We start from the raw sequence: 18046 nt of genomic DNA on the forward strand, positions 1-18046 counted from the left end.
TCGTTAAAAAAGCTTATCTGTCACAGCTCAACTATCACCCTTTTCAGGGAAGACACCCCAATATGCATCGCTTGCGATGCCTCTCCCTATGGAATCGGGGCTGTATTAAGTCACATATTCAAGGACGGTACACAAAGACCAATAGCTTTCTATTCACGCACTCTGACCAAAGCTGAAAGAAACTATGCACAAATTGACAGGGAAGCCCTAGCGATAGTGGCAGGGGTCAAAAAATTTCACGATTATCTGTATGGAAGACCATTTACTATATTTACAGATCACAAACCCCTGCTAGGCATATTTACTTGGAATAAAACTACTCCACAAATCCTCTCCCCGAGAATTTTAAGATGGTCAACATTTTTAGCAGCCTATTCTTATCAGCTAATACATAAACCAGGTAAAGAATTGGGCCATGCTGACTGCCTCAGCAGACTGCCCATACAAACCAGGGACTCAGACCCAGCCCCAGCCAGCGGGATTTTAGCAATCTCCCAACTTCCAGAATGCCCCCTGACTGCAAACATTATAGCCAATAATTCAACAAAAGATAAAATACTTGCCAGAGTCCTCAAATGGGCCACAACTGGGTGGCCAACTCAAAACCCACAACCCCAATTCCAACCTTATTATAACAGAAAAAATGAGATTTCAACACACAGAGGTTGCCTGCTATGGGGAAATAGGGTCATCATACCAGAGAAAAACATAGACCAAACATTGCACATTTTACATGAAGGGCACCCTGGAATTGTAAAAATGAAGGCGATGGCCAGAAGTTATGTGTGGTGGCCCGGCATAGATAAACAAATTGAACAGTATGTGGGTGGGTGTTACACCTGTCAGGAGACCAGGAATGAACCACCCCAGGCACCAATCCATAAATGGGAGACTACAAGGAACCCTTGGTCACGCATACATATAGATTTTGCAGGACCTATCCAGGGCCAAAGTTTCTTAATTGTAGTGGACAGCTATTCCAAATGGCTGGAAGTCATACCCCTTAGGAAAACAACGTCCACAGCCACTATTCACGCCTTACGAAAAATATTCGCAACACACGGCCTACCTGATACCATAGTTTCTGACAATGGACCTCAATTCACCTCTCGTGAATTTCAGATCTTCGCTACGAGGAATTGTATTAGGCTGGTCACGTCGGCGCCGTTCCACCCATCGTCGAACGGAATGGCTGAAATTATGGTACGATACACAAAAGAAGCCTTGAAAAAATTCGTTAAAGGAAACTGGCAAAGGCGACTCAGCCAGTTCCTCTTATCACAACACACAACACCATGCTCTACAACTAGCAAATCACCAGCAGAATTAAGATGGGGGAGGAGGCTAATAACACGTCTCGACAGACTGCACCCTGACACAGCCCCAGAAGAAAAACAGCACCCCCACCCCGGCCGCAAACTCAACCCGGGTCAATTAATATGGGCACGTTCATACACAGATAAAAACAAGTGGGTCCAAGGGACAGTAATAAAACAAACAGGGCCCATCTCATACCTTGTGCTACTTCAAAGGGAATTCTCCATTTTAGTACTTTAGAACTTTGTCAGTCACTCTGACCAAATTCCATTGGTTTATTAAATTTTTATAGTTCACTTATTTATTTATTTTTAAATTCTGGATACCACCTATTTAAGAGCCTTGGTGGAGCAGTGGGCTAATGCCTCCTTAAGTAACACCAGCTGCCTGCAATTAGTGCAGGTTCGCATCCCACCAGGCTCAAGGTTGACTCAGCCTTCCATCCTTGCGAGGTAGGTAAAATGAGGACCCAGATTGTTGGGGGCAATTAAGCTGACTTTGTAATAATGCTGCTTGGGGGAGGTGTGAAAGCCCTAATAAGCAGGCTTATACATAGAATGAAGGCTACTGCTAAGTTTGTAAGCCGCCCTGAGTCTTCGGAGAAGGGCGGGATATAAATGGAATTAAAATAAAAAATAAAAAATAAATGTCAGGTAAAAAGTTATTCACTAGAAAAATACAGGCATATTTGGACAATGCCTAAAGCAGACTTGAAGTAAATGTGTCAGTTTCATAATTGACAGCAAAACCTAAAAAAAAAAAAACCAATATATATTCACTTATAATATCAAGTTAATTATGAACCAAGCTTAAGAAGAATCTCTGTTATTTTGTTGTTGTTGTTTTCTTTCAGTATGGTCTCAGGTTGATTGTGTAGGTAATTTTTTTGGATCAGAGGTCCATGCATAACCTAAATATCTTGAGCATCTAACAAATTGTTGTTGATGAGGAATTCAGAATACAGCATAAGAGACACCTCCATTGTTAAACTTATTGCATTTACCCACTCCTTGTTTTTCAATGGTGTCTTTTCCTATTCTGTCTCCTAGGTCTATGTACAAACTGCCACCCTTACAATATCTATGAACTTAAGTGCTTCAGTGGCCCTGGGGATGCTTTACATGCCGAAAGTTTACATCATCATCTTCCATCCTGAACTAAACGTCCAAAAGCGGAAACGTAGCTTCAAAGCAGTAGTGACAGCAGCCACTATGTCATCACGACTATCACACAAAACTAGCGACAGGCCCAACGGTGAAGCAAAAACAGAACTTTGTGAAAATGTAGATCCAAACAGTAAGTAGTTTGAAACGTGTTGCTTTCCCCCCCCCCCGAGCATTGTAGAGACTGTGTTGAGAGGAGCCTTATCTTTGAGAACTCATCCCTACTTTGTTCTTACCTTGAAGATTATACAGAAGTCTATCTGAAGCTGTTCTATTCCCATGAAATGCTCTTTTTATAATGTTAATCTTTTGCCCAGGGCTTTTTGATGCTCCCTGCTGAGAATAACTCTCTGGGTTGCTTTAGAATACCACAGGCAATTCTTCCAGATATCTCCCTTTCCTTTTAGGGGTAGCCTTTTGAGCATGATGGTATTTTTTGATAATTGATCTCAGACTGACTACTCATTCAGGTCACCCAAATCTGATGCTGTTAAATAGACAGGCAACAAATAGGTGTCTTTTTTGCCTATTTTATGCAGCTTACTCATACCAAGAAGTATATGCAATATATGCCTGCACACTTCATGGCATCATTCTTGACCACTGGCCATATTCTTTTGGGGGTGACAGGAATCGAAGTCCAACAATACAGAGGATGCATTCTGGTCTGAGGTCTTTCACTACAGCTACAGACAGAAAATGTCTTAAGATACTACTACTAACAACAACAAGAAGAATAAAAAGCAATCTTGGAGCTATCTGCTTTCAATATGAGGGAAAAACTAAACTTTTAAAAATTTACATCCTAAATCAGTTGCTGTTTCATGTTCCAATATGAAATGGTGGTAGATTTCTTTCACCCACAGTGAACACAAAACAACCATGCCTAGTTTGCTTAAAAGATATTTTGATTTCGTGTGAACATTATTCAGATGTTTAGAAATTTGAAGCACTTACCATGCAAATATCCTTGTTAAGCTCTATCCTCCTTTATGAGTATTACTATTTGATGAACTTTCATGGGGAGCAGGGCTTCAGGATTTTAATTTAATTTAATATTTGCATTTGTATACCGCCCTTTCCCTGAGGACTCAGGGCGGTTTACAGGGAATTAAAATCGAAACATACAAAAGTTAAAACCAATTAAAAAAGCATTAAATTCACCCTGTAGATTAAAACCCCAGTTAAAATTTTCTCCTCAGCCTGGGCCCGAGAGCTCAAAGAGCCAGGTCTTCAGGCCCCGGCGGAATGATCGGAGGTCAGGAGCAGTCCTCAGCTCTACCGGCAGCTGGTTCCAGAGGGCAGGCGCTCCCACCGAGAAGGCCCTATCCCTGGGTGTCACCCGCCGGCAATCTCTCACCGGCGGAACCCTGAGCAGACCCTCCCTGTGGGAGCGCACTGGGCGAAGGGCATTTGATGCCGGCAGCAGGTGTTCCCTCAAATAACTGATTTCTAGTTCCCAAGGTTATAGTTGCAATTTATTTTTGATCGACATGCCCCCAAAAGACATTTTGCTCAAATAATGAGTGTCATGGTTTTCCAACAACCCTCCCCTCCCAAAAAAAACCCCTATTATTTTAATAACAACAAATTCATTTCCATAACATTAAAGGACTATTATAACTAGAGAGAATATTTGTTAATATGAATATTTATTTAAATAGTTCAATTAAAAGACAGGTGATAGATTAACCATTTTAACTGACAGCCCTAATCATAGGCAGAGGATTCTATTAACTTGAACACAATACATAAAGGGAAATGATGCAAATTATGTAAGGAACAAAGGAATTTTAATACATGATTGTCCTCATTTGCAAAGTTCTCTGAACGGCTTTCTCCTATTTATCTACAATTGGCAAAATGCCATTTATAAAGTAGCTTCCATTTCTCAGAATATCAATATCAATATCACTTAGAGTTATATACTGCCCCATAGCGTTTTAAAGCACTCGCTGGGCAGTTTGCAATGTAAGTATTATTTGCATATTGGCTCCTTATTTTACTAACCCTGGAAGGATGGAAGGCTGAGTCAACATTGAGCCCCATCAGGATCAAACTGTAGACTATGGGCAGAATTTGCTTGTGAAACTGTACTTAACCACTGTACCACCAGGGCTCCTTAACAGAAAAATGAAAATGCTGTGTGGATATTGTGCCCTTGAGATGTGGTTAGTTGAGCTTCTCACTGGCTGTCTTCCTGCCTAAGAAGATAAAAAGCCATTGTAACAGTGATCTTAAAAGGAATGATCAAACATCAGACAGCAGTATGACTTCATTCTTAGATACAATTGGCAACAGTTATCCCAAAAGTGCTTTTTCATGAGGCAACTGGACTTTCTTGTTTTTTGTTTGAAGACTTTTCACTTCTCATCCAAGAAACCTCTTCATCTCGGAAGCTTTTTGGATGAGAAGTGAAATGTCTTCAAAGAAAAAAACAAGGAAATTCAGTTGCCTTGTGAAAAAACACTTTTGGGATAACTATGACCTGGAAGACTGAGAATCTCCATAGACATTTGGCACCAGTTACTTAAAATTCTTTTATTTTGACTTTCTAAATATTGTTGTTGAGTCAAAACACCTTTGCAACTCTGTGAAAATGATATTTAATGGGGAGGAAAAGTAAAATTAAAAAAAAGATTATCAGGCCATTAAACCAGTTAGATTAGACTGGGGTGCGGTCAGCAGACTTGTAATGTGCCATGTAAGGTCTTCTCCCCTTTGTGAAGACTCTTTGTGAAACAACAGCTAATCTAGACTATCCTAACCTGTGACACTCTGTATAAATTGGGAATACCATTTCCAGAATTGCCACTCATCAGCCACCCAGGCTGTGGGTCATGGAAGTTGCTGAAGAGTGTCAGGTTGGAGAAAGCTGAGCAGATATCCTGATTTAATGGTTAAATAAGAAAACCATTTTGAGTATTAAGAAATTTGAGTCAACTACATCAACCTGTTGCAGCTTCTGAAAAAGTCCTGAGATGAAGAGTATCGAGGACAATTTCTGGCATAACCCCAAGTCATTTCAACACCTCCTAAACAGTAACTGAGTACTCTTATCCTTAATTTAGATACTAGCTGTTCTTGCAAGAGCCATGTATGGTATTCAGTATAGGATTTGCTGTCAGATGTTTTGTGGGATGATAGTGGTTAACAATGTGTTCCTTCTTTAAAAAAAATACACAATCATGTTATTTTCCTTAAATGAATGCTACAGATTTGTGTACCTCCAAACACCAAGATATTTCTTGTTCCAAAAGTAAAAAAAAAAGTTAGCTATTGACTTTCTCTCCTTTTTCCTTAATGAAAGGCTTTGGGGGGAAAAGGCATTGCTATTGTATGCAGATTATTGGCCCATTGCATTCGGAAAAAGGCTATCACAGCATGTGTTAATGAATCATAGGCTGCAGATGAAGCATCATTAATAGGGCATCTGACATTTCAATCAAATATATGCAAGATCATCAGTTTTTGTTTTTTTATTACTCAGTCTTCAGTCATTTTTTTCCTCTTCATGGTCTCAGCACTTGTTTATTCTGGCAGTCATTGTTCTCTAAACTACAGTATTGTTATCTCAGTTATTCTCCATTAAACTGGCAATAAAAAGGAGAGGATAAATATACATGTGGCGGGGGAGACAAATTCAGGAACTTTCACTGAGTGGGGAAGGAAAAATATTTGCTGGTGGTATTTGTAGTTACAAATTGGATTATCAGATGGTCAAAGGGCCTTCTCCCCTCTCCTTTGTACAGTTTAAAAGTGAGACTGTGGCTCATCAGAGGGCTTGCAGGCCATTTATTCTGTGCTTTGAAAAGGAATGGTTCTAGGGAGGTACTATAGTGCCAACCGTCTTTTTTCTTATCCACACAATGTCCTAATAATGATGGCATGTCATCATGGAGTCTATCTTTCAGGGCATTATTGGCTTCATTTTCTGAAATGTACAGCGTTGGTATTGCCAGAAAGGGCCATGGGTTCACTTTTAAATTTGTAGATAGCGGAGAAAAGACCCAAGATTTCAATCCATCTTGTAAGAGGTTTTGTAAATGCTCCAATCTTTAAAGTACTTCTTCTGAACTTTGAGTAAGTTTGTTCTCTGTGAGGCACCCAGGTTGATGCTTATGGAGGTATAGGTGAAGATTAGCTGCTCCGCTAAAAATTAACAGTAGTAAACTAAATAAAATATTGTGCTGAATGCTTTACAGTGGAGAATGAATTACAATGGAGAGTGATTATCTTCACCTTATACTCTGAGAGTTTTCATATATGGCGACAGTGGGATACTTCCAGCTCTCTAGTTGTGGCTGTGCATTGGCAAAATCCTACCATCTTATATAACCATAATTAGCAACCAAGGAGGGTGAAACTTATCTTCCAACATTGTTTCATGGATTATAGGTTTTCCTATTTTGATTATCAGGGATGAATTGATTTTTTTTTCTACACAAAAATATAAGATTGGAGTTCCTAGTATGGTGTTCACAAACAATCATTTCCCTGTGAACACCCCCCGCCCCCCCAGATACACTTGTGCCTATCAAACAAATGTCTGCTTGATTTTTTAAATTGAAAACGTATGTATTATTAAATATTTTAAACAGGAAGCCAGCATACTACTGCAACATATTCTTTATTTTCAAGAGGGTCCTTATATTTTGCATATAAGGCATAAGTGATCTTGCAAAATAAAATGGGTCTGCAGTCTACTCTTCTGCTTAACTGGTTAGAATAAAAGAAGGCGGCCTGGGGGTTTTTGAGTATATTTTGTAAGTGGGTAAGCAGCCAACATGAGAGAGTACCATGAAAAGATGCTACACTTCCAAGTAGTCCTTCCCTCCTCCTCCTCCTCCTCCTCCTCCTCCTCCTCCTCCTCCTCCTCCTCCTCCTCCTCCTCACAAAAATGGGGATCCCTAATATGGAGTATCAAGGCAGGGTCTTTGAAAAGCCTTAAAAGCCAGCTGTGCAATGTCTACCAACCTACTAATCATAAACACAATTTGCATCAGATGCATGTATGCTCTTTTCATTGAAATGCTTTGCTTTGCTAGTATATGTTTGACTGTAAGTCTGTCTGCTTTTATTGTATTTTAATTACTTTTCTTTTCAGCATCTTATAATGAAGGCAAAACTTGTACACACAGTTTCTTTCGTCCAAAGTAATTTATTCTTCTCATAGTTTCACAGGCTAAATCTCACAGCGTTTAACAAAATCTCTGATTGTGCTTTTATTTGAATAAATGGAATGTTTGTTCTCCTAGTCATGACAACACTGGGGCCAATAGAAGCATCTCAGCTAAATTATTACTATTATTATTGTTTTCATTTAGTGATCTGTGTCTGTTATGGTTAATTTGATACCAAAGCAGATGAAAGATTTGTAATTGTCAGGGGTTATTACTTTTAACAATTCATTTTTAAATAGCTGAGAGATGGATGAATAGTCCAATGACATTGGATACAGAAAATTTGAGACTTCCCCCCCATTTTACGTAATGAAGTTAGGCACAGGGTAAGGATTTTCTGTTCTAGCTTGGATTGGAGCTGTACAGCTGAGTATCATCAACTTATTCAATCCAAACTGAAGGATGATTTCTCTCAGGTTTTATGTAGCATACCACATACTACAAACTTGACTGCTCTTCCCCTCCATATTGTGTCTGCTTGGGAAGATTGTAATATGGTGTTTCCAACCCTCAGAGGCAATTCAGAGAAATATCACGATTGATTATTTTGAATGCCACAAAGGCTTCTAGTATAATCAGGAAAGCATACTCCGTATCCAGGTCCTCACATAAGATATACACTAGAGTAATCAGAACTGTTTTGTCCCATGCCTTTGCCTGAATCCTGATTTAAAGGGATCCAAGATTGTGGGTAGTTGAAACCTCTCCACCTTGTCTAATATCTTCTTCCAATGTCTCCAAAAGGAGACATTGGAGAACTGAAATTGTCGAAGACAACTGAACATAGCCTCTCCACTTCACTCCACCTCTCTCTCAAACAGACATTATTAATCACTCCCTGTATCCAGCCATATGTATACTAGAGGAGACAGACTGAGAAACTCATCGGCCTTACAAACTGTAGAAATCATGCTCATAATAACCCTATTTAGAAATAAAATGAAAGCTAGCTACCTAGCTAGATTGATTGATTCTAAGGCTATCATGAGTAAATAAATGTCTCAACCTTCTGTATTCATTCAATGGTCAACCAAGACATGCAGGATATCTACCTCACATTGGTAACAACATTTTTCAATAATGAAAAATAGAAAATATGAAGTATGGTAGTCATACCTCAGATGTATTCAGCTAAACCTTTTAAAAAGCTACTCATGCTAGTCATCATATTTTGAATAGAATAAAAGTGACGTCTTAATCAAGGAACTTCTGACATGCTACTGATGTGAAAGATTAGAAGGGACAGAGATACAGAAATACAAGCAGCTTTCAGAAACTCTTTAACCTCAATAGGCTATAAGGAGTGAAGGAAGAAGGCTAGTAGTAAGCTGCCTCAGTGAATCTTCTCTACTAGTCAGAAAGGAGGTGTGCCTGAAAGAAACACAGTGGCTCGGAGAAGAGAGGAAGACAGGCAACCAGGCTTCCCTTACACTCTTTCCTTCTCTTTTTCTCACAGTGAGGAAAAACAATAAGTTTAAGCCATGGTGGGATTCAGCCAGTTCGCATCAGTTCGGTAGAACTGATAGCTATTTTTTTCTGGCCCGGCCCAGAATGGAATTTCAAAAGTGGCATCCACACAGAGAACCAGTTGTTTACATATATGAATCCCATCACTGGTTTAAGATCAGTCTATTCTCTCCTGCCAAGGATAACTTAAATTGTTGAGGTTACAGTCAGATGAAGAGTGCCAATAATAAAAGCAGTGAATGTTGGTTTATATATATAGGTGGGCTGTAGTGTATTTGAAGAAGATGAATTTCTTTTTTCACACAGGGTTTGATACCTGCTCATCAACTAAGGTTCATGACCTATTAATATTTCCCCAAAGCTAGCTTCTTTCTTTCTTTCTTTCTTTCTTTCTTTCTTTCTTTCTTTCTTTCTTTCTTTCTTTCTTTCTTTCTTTCTTTCTTTCTTTCTTCTTCCTTCTTCCTTTTTCTTTTTCTTTCTCTCCTCTCTCTCTCTCTCTTTCTTTCTTTCTTCATTTCTCTCTCTGTCTCTCCCTTTATCACATATACATATGCGGTGTGATGTATGATTGATATGTCACCTTCTGATCACAAGTTATATTTCAGTAGCAAAATGAAAAGGATGTCTGTTTAATATGCATTAAGAGAGGCTAGGAGTTATTCTCTCTCCTTTCCATGCTACTCCAAAGTGAGTTGCCAAAACACAGTTCATCCAGAGTAGTATAGCATACATATATAAGGTTGAACTCTTCTGTGATTCTCTGTTTTTCAGAATAGAAGGGCGTAGGGATACAATGAAATAAAAGAAGGCAGGGCTTAAACGTTTCCATTGGTTCTATATACCTGTTTAAAGAGGTATGAATGATGAATGCATCCTGCAATCTGCTGTACAAATGCTGCTATGCTGGGCTATCTCTTCTGCTTCTTCATCTGTATTAGTTTCTGACATCTTTGGCATGTTGTTGCCTACTTCATCTTTTGAGGGACAGGAGAGATAAGAAAATCAACCTATACCTCAAATTTTTAAGAGCAATGAAGACTGATAGCATTATGAAAGAGACTGAATTATGGACACAATCTTTAATAAACTGTCTCAAGTCATGCTTATTCTGATATAAGATTTTCTTTTGTGTTTGGAAATACCCAAACCTTTTTGTGAACTGCTTGGTTTCTTGATGGTATAAACGATAAACTGAAACTTGACAGATTACAAGCTTTATATTATGAGTGGCATTAGCTCATAAAAATAAATGATATGATATATGTAAACCCATGGATTATATATACAAATGTATTTACTTTTCCTATAGACTGCATACCACCTGTAAGAAAAAGTGTTCAAAAATCTGTTACTTGGTACACTATTCCACCTACAGTATAGCTCTTGTCTGCTTTTTTAGAAGGTAAGATAAAGATCTAACTTTTACTGCTTCGTTTAACAAAAATTGCATCAAGTTAAATGTTAAAAATGCATTGACTTTACTGAAGTTGCTAATGAAACTTAAAGTTGCTTGCATTGTATTAATTGAAATAATGAATTATCAAGTCAAAACAAAGCTTGTGAGAAATGTTTTCCAGCTAATAGAAAGCCACAATCCATGATCTGTTGTTGTTTTTTTACCCAACAAAGTACATGAATTGCTGATATTTCATTTCTAATCTCAAAAATTGACTCCCTATGGAGGACTGGATATGGGATAGTTTGAGAGAATGGTTTGGAGGAATGTATGATGTTTGATCTCCCAATAAATATAACCTTTTTCTCTCTCTCCTTTAAACAAAATAGAAGTTAACTTTATAACTGGGGCTAGGGGAAGGAATGAAGAAATCAACTGCAATCTCCAGTTCATGCCACCTGTGACTGAAAGAGACAGGTTTTGGGAACTATAAGCCAGTATGTCTGTGGGGGAAAAAAGAATGATGAGAAGGATTTATCATTGTACTCCATAGTTACAATTCACTGTTTATGGTCCTAGATAAAAACACTGTTTATGGTCCTAGATTAAAAAAAAACAGTCTTCTAGGTTCTGAGCATCAGGCTGAATGAAGTGCTGAACTTTTTAGCTATTCATCCTTTTTCTCTCATTCTTTCATTGAACACAAGGAAAAAAGGGATTGTGTGAAGACCTCTTATCTGATATGGATCATATGCCCACCTAATAGTTTTACGACTTTCTTTTTGCAACATTTACTGTTTGGTAGATGGGTGAGAGGATTATTTGTTCTAGTAAAGTGATCTACGTATTTGTGGTATCATGAGAATGTTTGTTAAAATTGCTTCCTTATTAAAATGTTAATTAAAGGCTTTGATTGGCTATTGATAAACAACCATTTTTTATCCTTAGAAAGATTGTTGCAAATATCTGCCTCAGCTAAACCAAAAGACATTTGTTCTTACCCTTGCTTAGAATGTGTGATTTTTTCCCCCCATAAGGGTCCAAGTAATCTAATCTAAAACATTTTCATTTCAGTTTTTAACTTTTTTTCTGAAGCCTTAGAGGGTGGTCTCAGTGGAAACGGCTCCTGGCACTTAGAATCAAATTAATGCTTCCTTAATGGATTTTTTGTGATGGGAAAGACAAACAGAAGAAACAGCAAGAAAAGATTGTAGGATTAGCAACTCAGTGATATGTAGACCCAGATCTCCCTTACAAATCTGTGAACATGATAGGTAATAGTACAATAAAACTTTTGCCTAAAAGCATCCAAAGAATGCATTCCTGTCACTTTTATTTTTAAAGAAGACAAAGAGTATGAAAATCAGATCATTAAATAAAGGAAGTGTTCTATTAGCAATAACTGCTGGTACAAGATATATGTCAGTATCTTTATGCAAAAACCTCACCTAATGAGGTATTTCCAAATGCCAAACATAGATTATTAAATGGCTTGAACAGAAGCAAAACCAGAGAATACCTCAGACTGTTGTTAGGAAAAAAATGTATTTGGCTCTTTCTGAAGTATTGTACTACAAAGATTTCAGCTTATCAAAGATTCAAGCTAGCAGTACTTCTGTTCTCCATGTACACAGCTTGTTCTATTTTTAAATCATGGCAGATATTTGAAACAGAGTTTAATTATGGTGTTTTGACACAGAGGTCTGTCAGCAAAAATATTTGCTAATTTTCCACCCAAGTAACCCAAGTTGTAGCTAGTTATTTAACTCAAAACATAGGTAGTTCTTGGATAGTTCTTTAACTGTTATATGACTTTGTTCCTACTATTGAGATCAATCAGTGTTCCAATTCATCAGTTGATAAACCAGAGTATGTTAATCTCCCTGTTTGATTTTGTTCAGGTTTTCATTTTTTTTCCAACTGCAAGTTTTGTTTAGTTCCACATTTTGCCTAATGTCTACATTTCTGAACATATTTTTTTTAAGAGTGTGAAGCTTACAAGCAGTTTTCTCCTAGCACAATGCATGGATTTATATTCATTACTATATATACCACTATATAATCCCTCTATATACATTGTGCACTTAATTGACCTATGGGCCCAATCCCTGATATCTGATTTCCAGAGCCCTTTTTATTTTGACAGCTGGAAAAGCAGGGTTCTCCCTCTGTGTCAAAAACTCATCTCTTCCACTTTTCTTGCCAGGAATATTGGCTAGAGAAGAAAAGGATGCAGGTTACATGGCTGCCAGCTCTCCTGGCACCAAACATCCCCATTTCCTTCAAGGACAGAAGAAGGGATGAGAAACAAATCTTGTGTTATCAGCTTCTCTATCCTGTGGGAAGCCATTCCTTCATGCTTTTCTCCTGTTATTTTGTCCTGCTATCCGTAAGTGACAGAGATAACAGAGAAGCAGATATTTTGGATACTTATTCTTCTGGCACCCCAAAAATCTAGTTTACATGGAAGTTCTTCTATGTTGCCACCTGGAGAAGTATTTCCTCCCTTTGTCTACAGCAAAGGTACCCCTTAACTTAGGTACTGCATTGCTTACATGGTGAGGTGGGAAGGTTGCATTTTAAATATAGAATGTGGAAATTTAAATGAGGAATTTCATCTCTACCCATGTGTTGTTTTGATGTCCCAATAGTCTTCTGTAAAATGCTAGGCATATACTTTGAATGAAACTCTCTTCTCAATACTGTGTAGCCAAACCCAAAGGAGGGTACTGGGCTTCTAAATGTTCACATCAGTTGGAAACTGTACCATAGAGGTTTTTCCCCCTGGAGTGGCTGCTCTTCCTCACCGCTTTGGTAGAAGCTGCAGATAACTTTTTAAATCAGAATTGACTCTTTGGTTGCAATCCTCTACATGTGTAAGAGAGATTGGAGGGACAATTTGTGGAAATAACAGGAGGGACATTAGACTTAAACTGCTAACAGATGGGAGAGGTATTTGCTAATAGTTTATCTCATAAATTGCAGTTTAGCCTAGATTGCTGAAAGCCGGGAAAGTAGAAATTCAAAATGTCCAAGAGACTCTGCTTTAATGAATGAAGGCTGGAGTTTCCTTATCACAGTTTCCAAAGCACAATACTTCTGCCCTAAGTCTTACATGAAAGCTCTTTGTCATTCTTCCCTTCCTTCATTATGACCTGCAATACAGAGCTTGAGTAGATGCCATTAAGCCAATTTCCCAGTTATAATGACTCTGCAGGCTGTATTCCTATAGGAAAAAGAACTCACTTCTTCTCTCCCATGGCTTCCATGGGACTCCAGAAAATTGGCACAGTAATGTATTGGGCCTTTTACTTGAACTGTTTTCACGTGTCTTTGAATGTTGCTTGAGATTGCTTAATTAGGGGTCTGCGTAACGGTCACTGGCTGCCCAGACGTGTAGTCTCCAGGACAATCATTGGTTGGCTCTGGGGTGGGAATAGGTCCTTTTAAACCTATTGGCCACCGCCTAGTGGCCAACCATATAAGTAGCTGTGTAGAAGCCTCTGTTCTCAGTTCTGTTCCTGTTACTACAATAAAGCAATAAATAAGTTCAATAAGTTCAATAAATAATAAATAAAAGCAATGTTCCTGTTTGAACTCTCTCATCTCGCCTCCTGCTTCCCAAGAATCCACGACACAACAGGCACCTCACCTGAACTTTCACTTCTTCTAAGTTCTCATTGTAGACTAAATCCCTGTCAGTGCAGCTTGGTTGCCGAAGCAGAAAATGGATCCAAACTCCAGTCCACAGCTCTTTGAGACAACATGCCTCTGTGTGCCTGCACTGGTTAACTACACTTTGTGCTATATTGGGCAGTCATGCATCTTATTTCCTGTCACCATATGTCACCCTTTTTTTTAAGAGCCGTTTACACTATATGGAGGTGAAGCACCCTTCTTGAGGCCCTGTACATTCCTGGTTATCACTGCCAATCATCCTCTCTTGATCCAAAATATCTTAGAGGATATGGGCAGCAGTTTTTCACATACATCTATTTCTGCCAGATACAGTTACAAGCTACCACAGTACACAGAAAATGTTACACTGGGAAATGAAAATACACATTACCTTATAATTGTTGCATCCAAATTGCCTACTATAAGATTTTGGCTATTTCTGGCCAGTCATCTTAATAATGTTGTTTTCCACGTTCATTTGATGAAGTCCAGCTCTCTGAATTCAGCTAAGATGTAAGGCTTACATGGAGATTTGATTTGGGGCACATTACATGAGTCGCTGTGTTTAAATGAGACTGATAACAGTTCAGAAAGTTAAACTGGTGCATATGTCTTTGAAGAGATGGAGGTGAGTAGCATGACCCTCCAACTATTCAGCTACATCAAACTGACTAGAGCTTTGTTCCAGCTGGAATTTTCAGGATCAACTGTTTCATTTCCTGATACATTGCTGCAAAATGCCTTTCCATCTGGACAGCAGGGAAACTGTTCATTGCCTGCATTAGTAATTCACATAATTATTGATTACAACATCAGTCCTTGCCGTCTGTAAAGTGTTTCCTAAAGGCCAACTTTGTTATCAAGTTCACATTAGAGAGTATATTAAATTAGTTGTCAATTAACATTTCAACCTTCTGGGTGTAGAATCTTTATTTCCATTTGTTAGATTATTTGCTTTACCTTCTGAAAGCCAAAGTAAATATACCAAAGAGACTAATGGAAATCTTGTTAGATTTTAGTCCTTGAAAGCTCCTTGAGATGGATTTTTTACTCACTGAGAAATGGTCTTAAATCAGAATTTTGACCATTCAAGGCATCACATTAAACCCATCTGGCTTGATAAGATATAACAAAAATAGTCATAGCAGGATGATTACTTGAGAGTTTGTCATAGATCTGTGAGAAAAACCAATGCTTTCCTGGATGGGTGAAGGTCTCTTCAAACCAAAGCTGGGACTTGTATCAAAGGATCCAATTATCATCTTTTTTTGTTTACCACACAATATATTCTATAAAGTATTCCCTACATTATGTGTAAACAACCTGATGCTTTACAGGTATTTGGGCACTTTAGATATTTTCAGGCTCAGATCCGATAGCAAGGGATTTGAGAAGTATGAATCAATGCTCAATTTCCACATTTTTACTTGATTTCTTTAACATATATTAAATCTTAGTACTGGTTCACACAAAAAATATAATAAAATTGCAGGTTTAATTCAAGCCTCTCTAGGACCATAGTGACACCAAATAGGTTAATTTGTGACATGGAAAAGTTAATATAAAGGATGTTATTCCCCATACCTTTATGTGAATGGGCTATGAACTGTATGCACAGTAACATATGCTCCAATATCTAAAAGATTACCACCTTAATAATAAAAAATCAAGTATATTTATAAGAAATTTATAAGATGGAAAAAGCAATATTGGTATCAAAGGTTGAAGAATATTTAAATAACTTGATAAGTGAGTAAATAAATAATAAACCAGGTCTATTATAAACTGCTAAGATATTAATTAAATTGCATTAGCAGTAGATGCAACAGAATAGTGGATTCAACACAACTAACTACTCAAAAGAATGCAGTACTCTGAATATTTAAAATATTAAGGACATTTATATGCACCTACATACACACATAAATAGACACCGATTGATGTCAGGATTGATAAAGCACAGTTGAGCTATGGCTGTGATAAGAAGAATATTCTGAAACTATAATAAAATATAGGAGGGTGAGAAACGTGACTGAATTTTGCACAGGCCACATATTAGCAAATGTTGCTTGTATGGAAATAATTGCCATAGGAATACAAACTAGTTATAAGGATCAGATTTGCTTTTGATTAACCCCCAAAACTCATTTAAATTCAGCACATAGTGTAATCATACATTAAAGTAGTTCATATACTATTTTCACTTACTTTTGAATAAGGAGATATATGTATTGTTGCCATAGCTACTGCTAGTTGATATTATACCTATCATATTTGGAGCCTAAAACACTGCTTGTTCTGTTACATTGCTATGAAGAATATTTTCAGGCTATTTCAGTGAAAGCTGGAAACACAATCTTCAGTAGGATTGTTCCAACATCACTCTAGCCTATGGGTTGTTTTTTTTTTCCAATTTAAGATAGAACTAGTTCTTAAAACTACAGATTTTCTTGTTCTAGACTAGCTAGATTGGAGCAAATGTTCTTTGTATCCCTTTGGAACTGAGCCAATTTTACTTTTAAATTAATGAACAGACGTAGTCGATGAGCCCAAGGCACATTGCTTTGAATAAGCCATAACAACTGGAAACTGAGTCATGGCAACTGGATTTATTTTCTTTTTGGTGTGGAACATTTTGCTGCTTATCAAAGTACAGTAGCTTCTTCATCCTGGAATAGTAGGGGACTAAATAAGCTACTTAGATAAGCAGGAAAACGTTTCAAACCAAAAAGAAAAGAAAAGAAAAGAAAAGAACTCCAGTTCCCATGACTCAGCTTCCAGATAACTGTACCTGGATGACTGAGAATATCCACTGACATGTCCTTAACAAATACTGCATTCCAGTCTTTATTTTTATAAGAATTGTGTTTGAAAAGCAGAAGTAACAATAACAACTTAGTAAACTTCTACGCTGCCAACTTTCAATGATTCTGGGGTGCTCACAGCCATCAAACATTGAAATTACAATAAAACCAATAAGAAATAAAAGATAGCAAGCATGACAGACCAGATGGAATGAAGCAAGGGGCCTCATTCTCCTCATTCTCATTGAAAGCCTGGATGAAGATCCAATTCTTCACGGCTCTTCTAAACAACTGCTGAATGGGGGCCATCCAGATCTTGGGGTAACCTTTTTCTACATGGTGTATTTCTGAAGTCCTGATAGATGATGTTGTTTAATCAAGGGAACCTAGAGTGCACCAACCCTGAAGGATTGAATCAGCCAGGTAGTTGTATTGGGAGACAGGCAATCCCTTAAATAATCAGACCATATGTCAGGTATGGTTATAGAGACAGAGATATATGCTTCCATCATAGAGATGTAGTACAATGAAAAAACAACTTTTCTGCACCAAATGCTGTTTGTAAGGATGTAGAAGCATGTGATATCCTTCAGAAAATCATTCCAAAATGATTTTAAAAAAGCTGAGAACAAATCTACACTGAGATAATTGCATAGTTTGAACTAAATATATAAGTGATAATGCAAATAATTGACTGCAAGGTTAACAATAGACCTACCACTATGAGATACAGTATTTCATGAAGAAAGTATTAGAAGAAATTTTTAGTTTAAGATTTTAGATGGAAACATCAGTCAGGGTCCCTGTCTTCTTATTTTTAAGTAGCTGAAATGCATTTAAAAGAGAAATAAGCTAAACAGACAAAATGATCTTGGGTTGCAATAACTATATTTACTGAATTTAAAACTCAGAAATAAAATTGCAGTTAGATAAGGAATAATGGCATCATCCAAAGCAAACTCCTTTAAAAGAATTTACTGAAAGTAATAAGAAGAATGCAGTAAAAAAATCTGTATTCATATGGGGGGGAAATATACA

At 37.6% G+C, this 18046-nt stretch overlaps 1 protein-coding gene across 2 annotated transcripts in view; it reads left to right on the top strand.

Annotated features, from left to right (window-relative positions):
• GRM7 (glutamate metabotropic receptor 7) overlaps positions 1 to 18046 on the top strand; it is a gene marked incomplete at both ends in the record, with an annotated part of 531980 nt that overhangs the window by 501985 nt on the left and 11949 nt on the right. The window contains 2 exons of one of the 2 annotated variants that reach the window (XM_083355185.1): positions 2367 to 2613; positions 10440 to 10510. In XM_083355185.1, coding sequence (XP_083211311.1) covers positions 2367 to 2613; positions 10440 to 10510 — 318 coding nt within the window. Of the gene's footprint in view, positions 1 to 2366; positions 2614 to 10439; positions 10511 to 18046 lie in introns of those variants that run through there. The other variant, XM_083355186.1, reaches the window with a different exon arrangement.

Source organism: Vipera ursinii (genome assembly GCF_947247035.1).
Source record: "Vipera ursinii genome assembly, chromosome: 2".
NCBI classification, from domain to species: Eukaryota; Metazoa; Chordata; class Lepidosauria; order Squamata; family Viperidae; genus Vipera; species Vipera ursinii.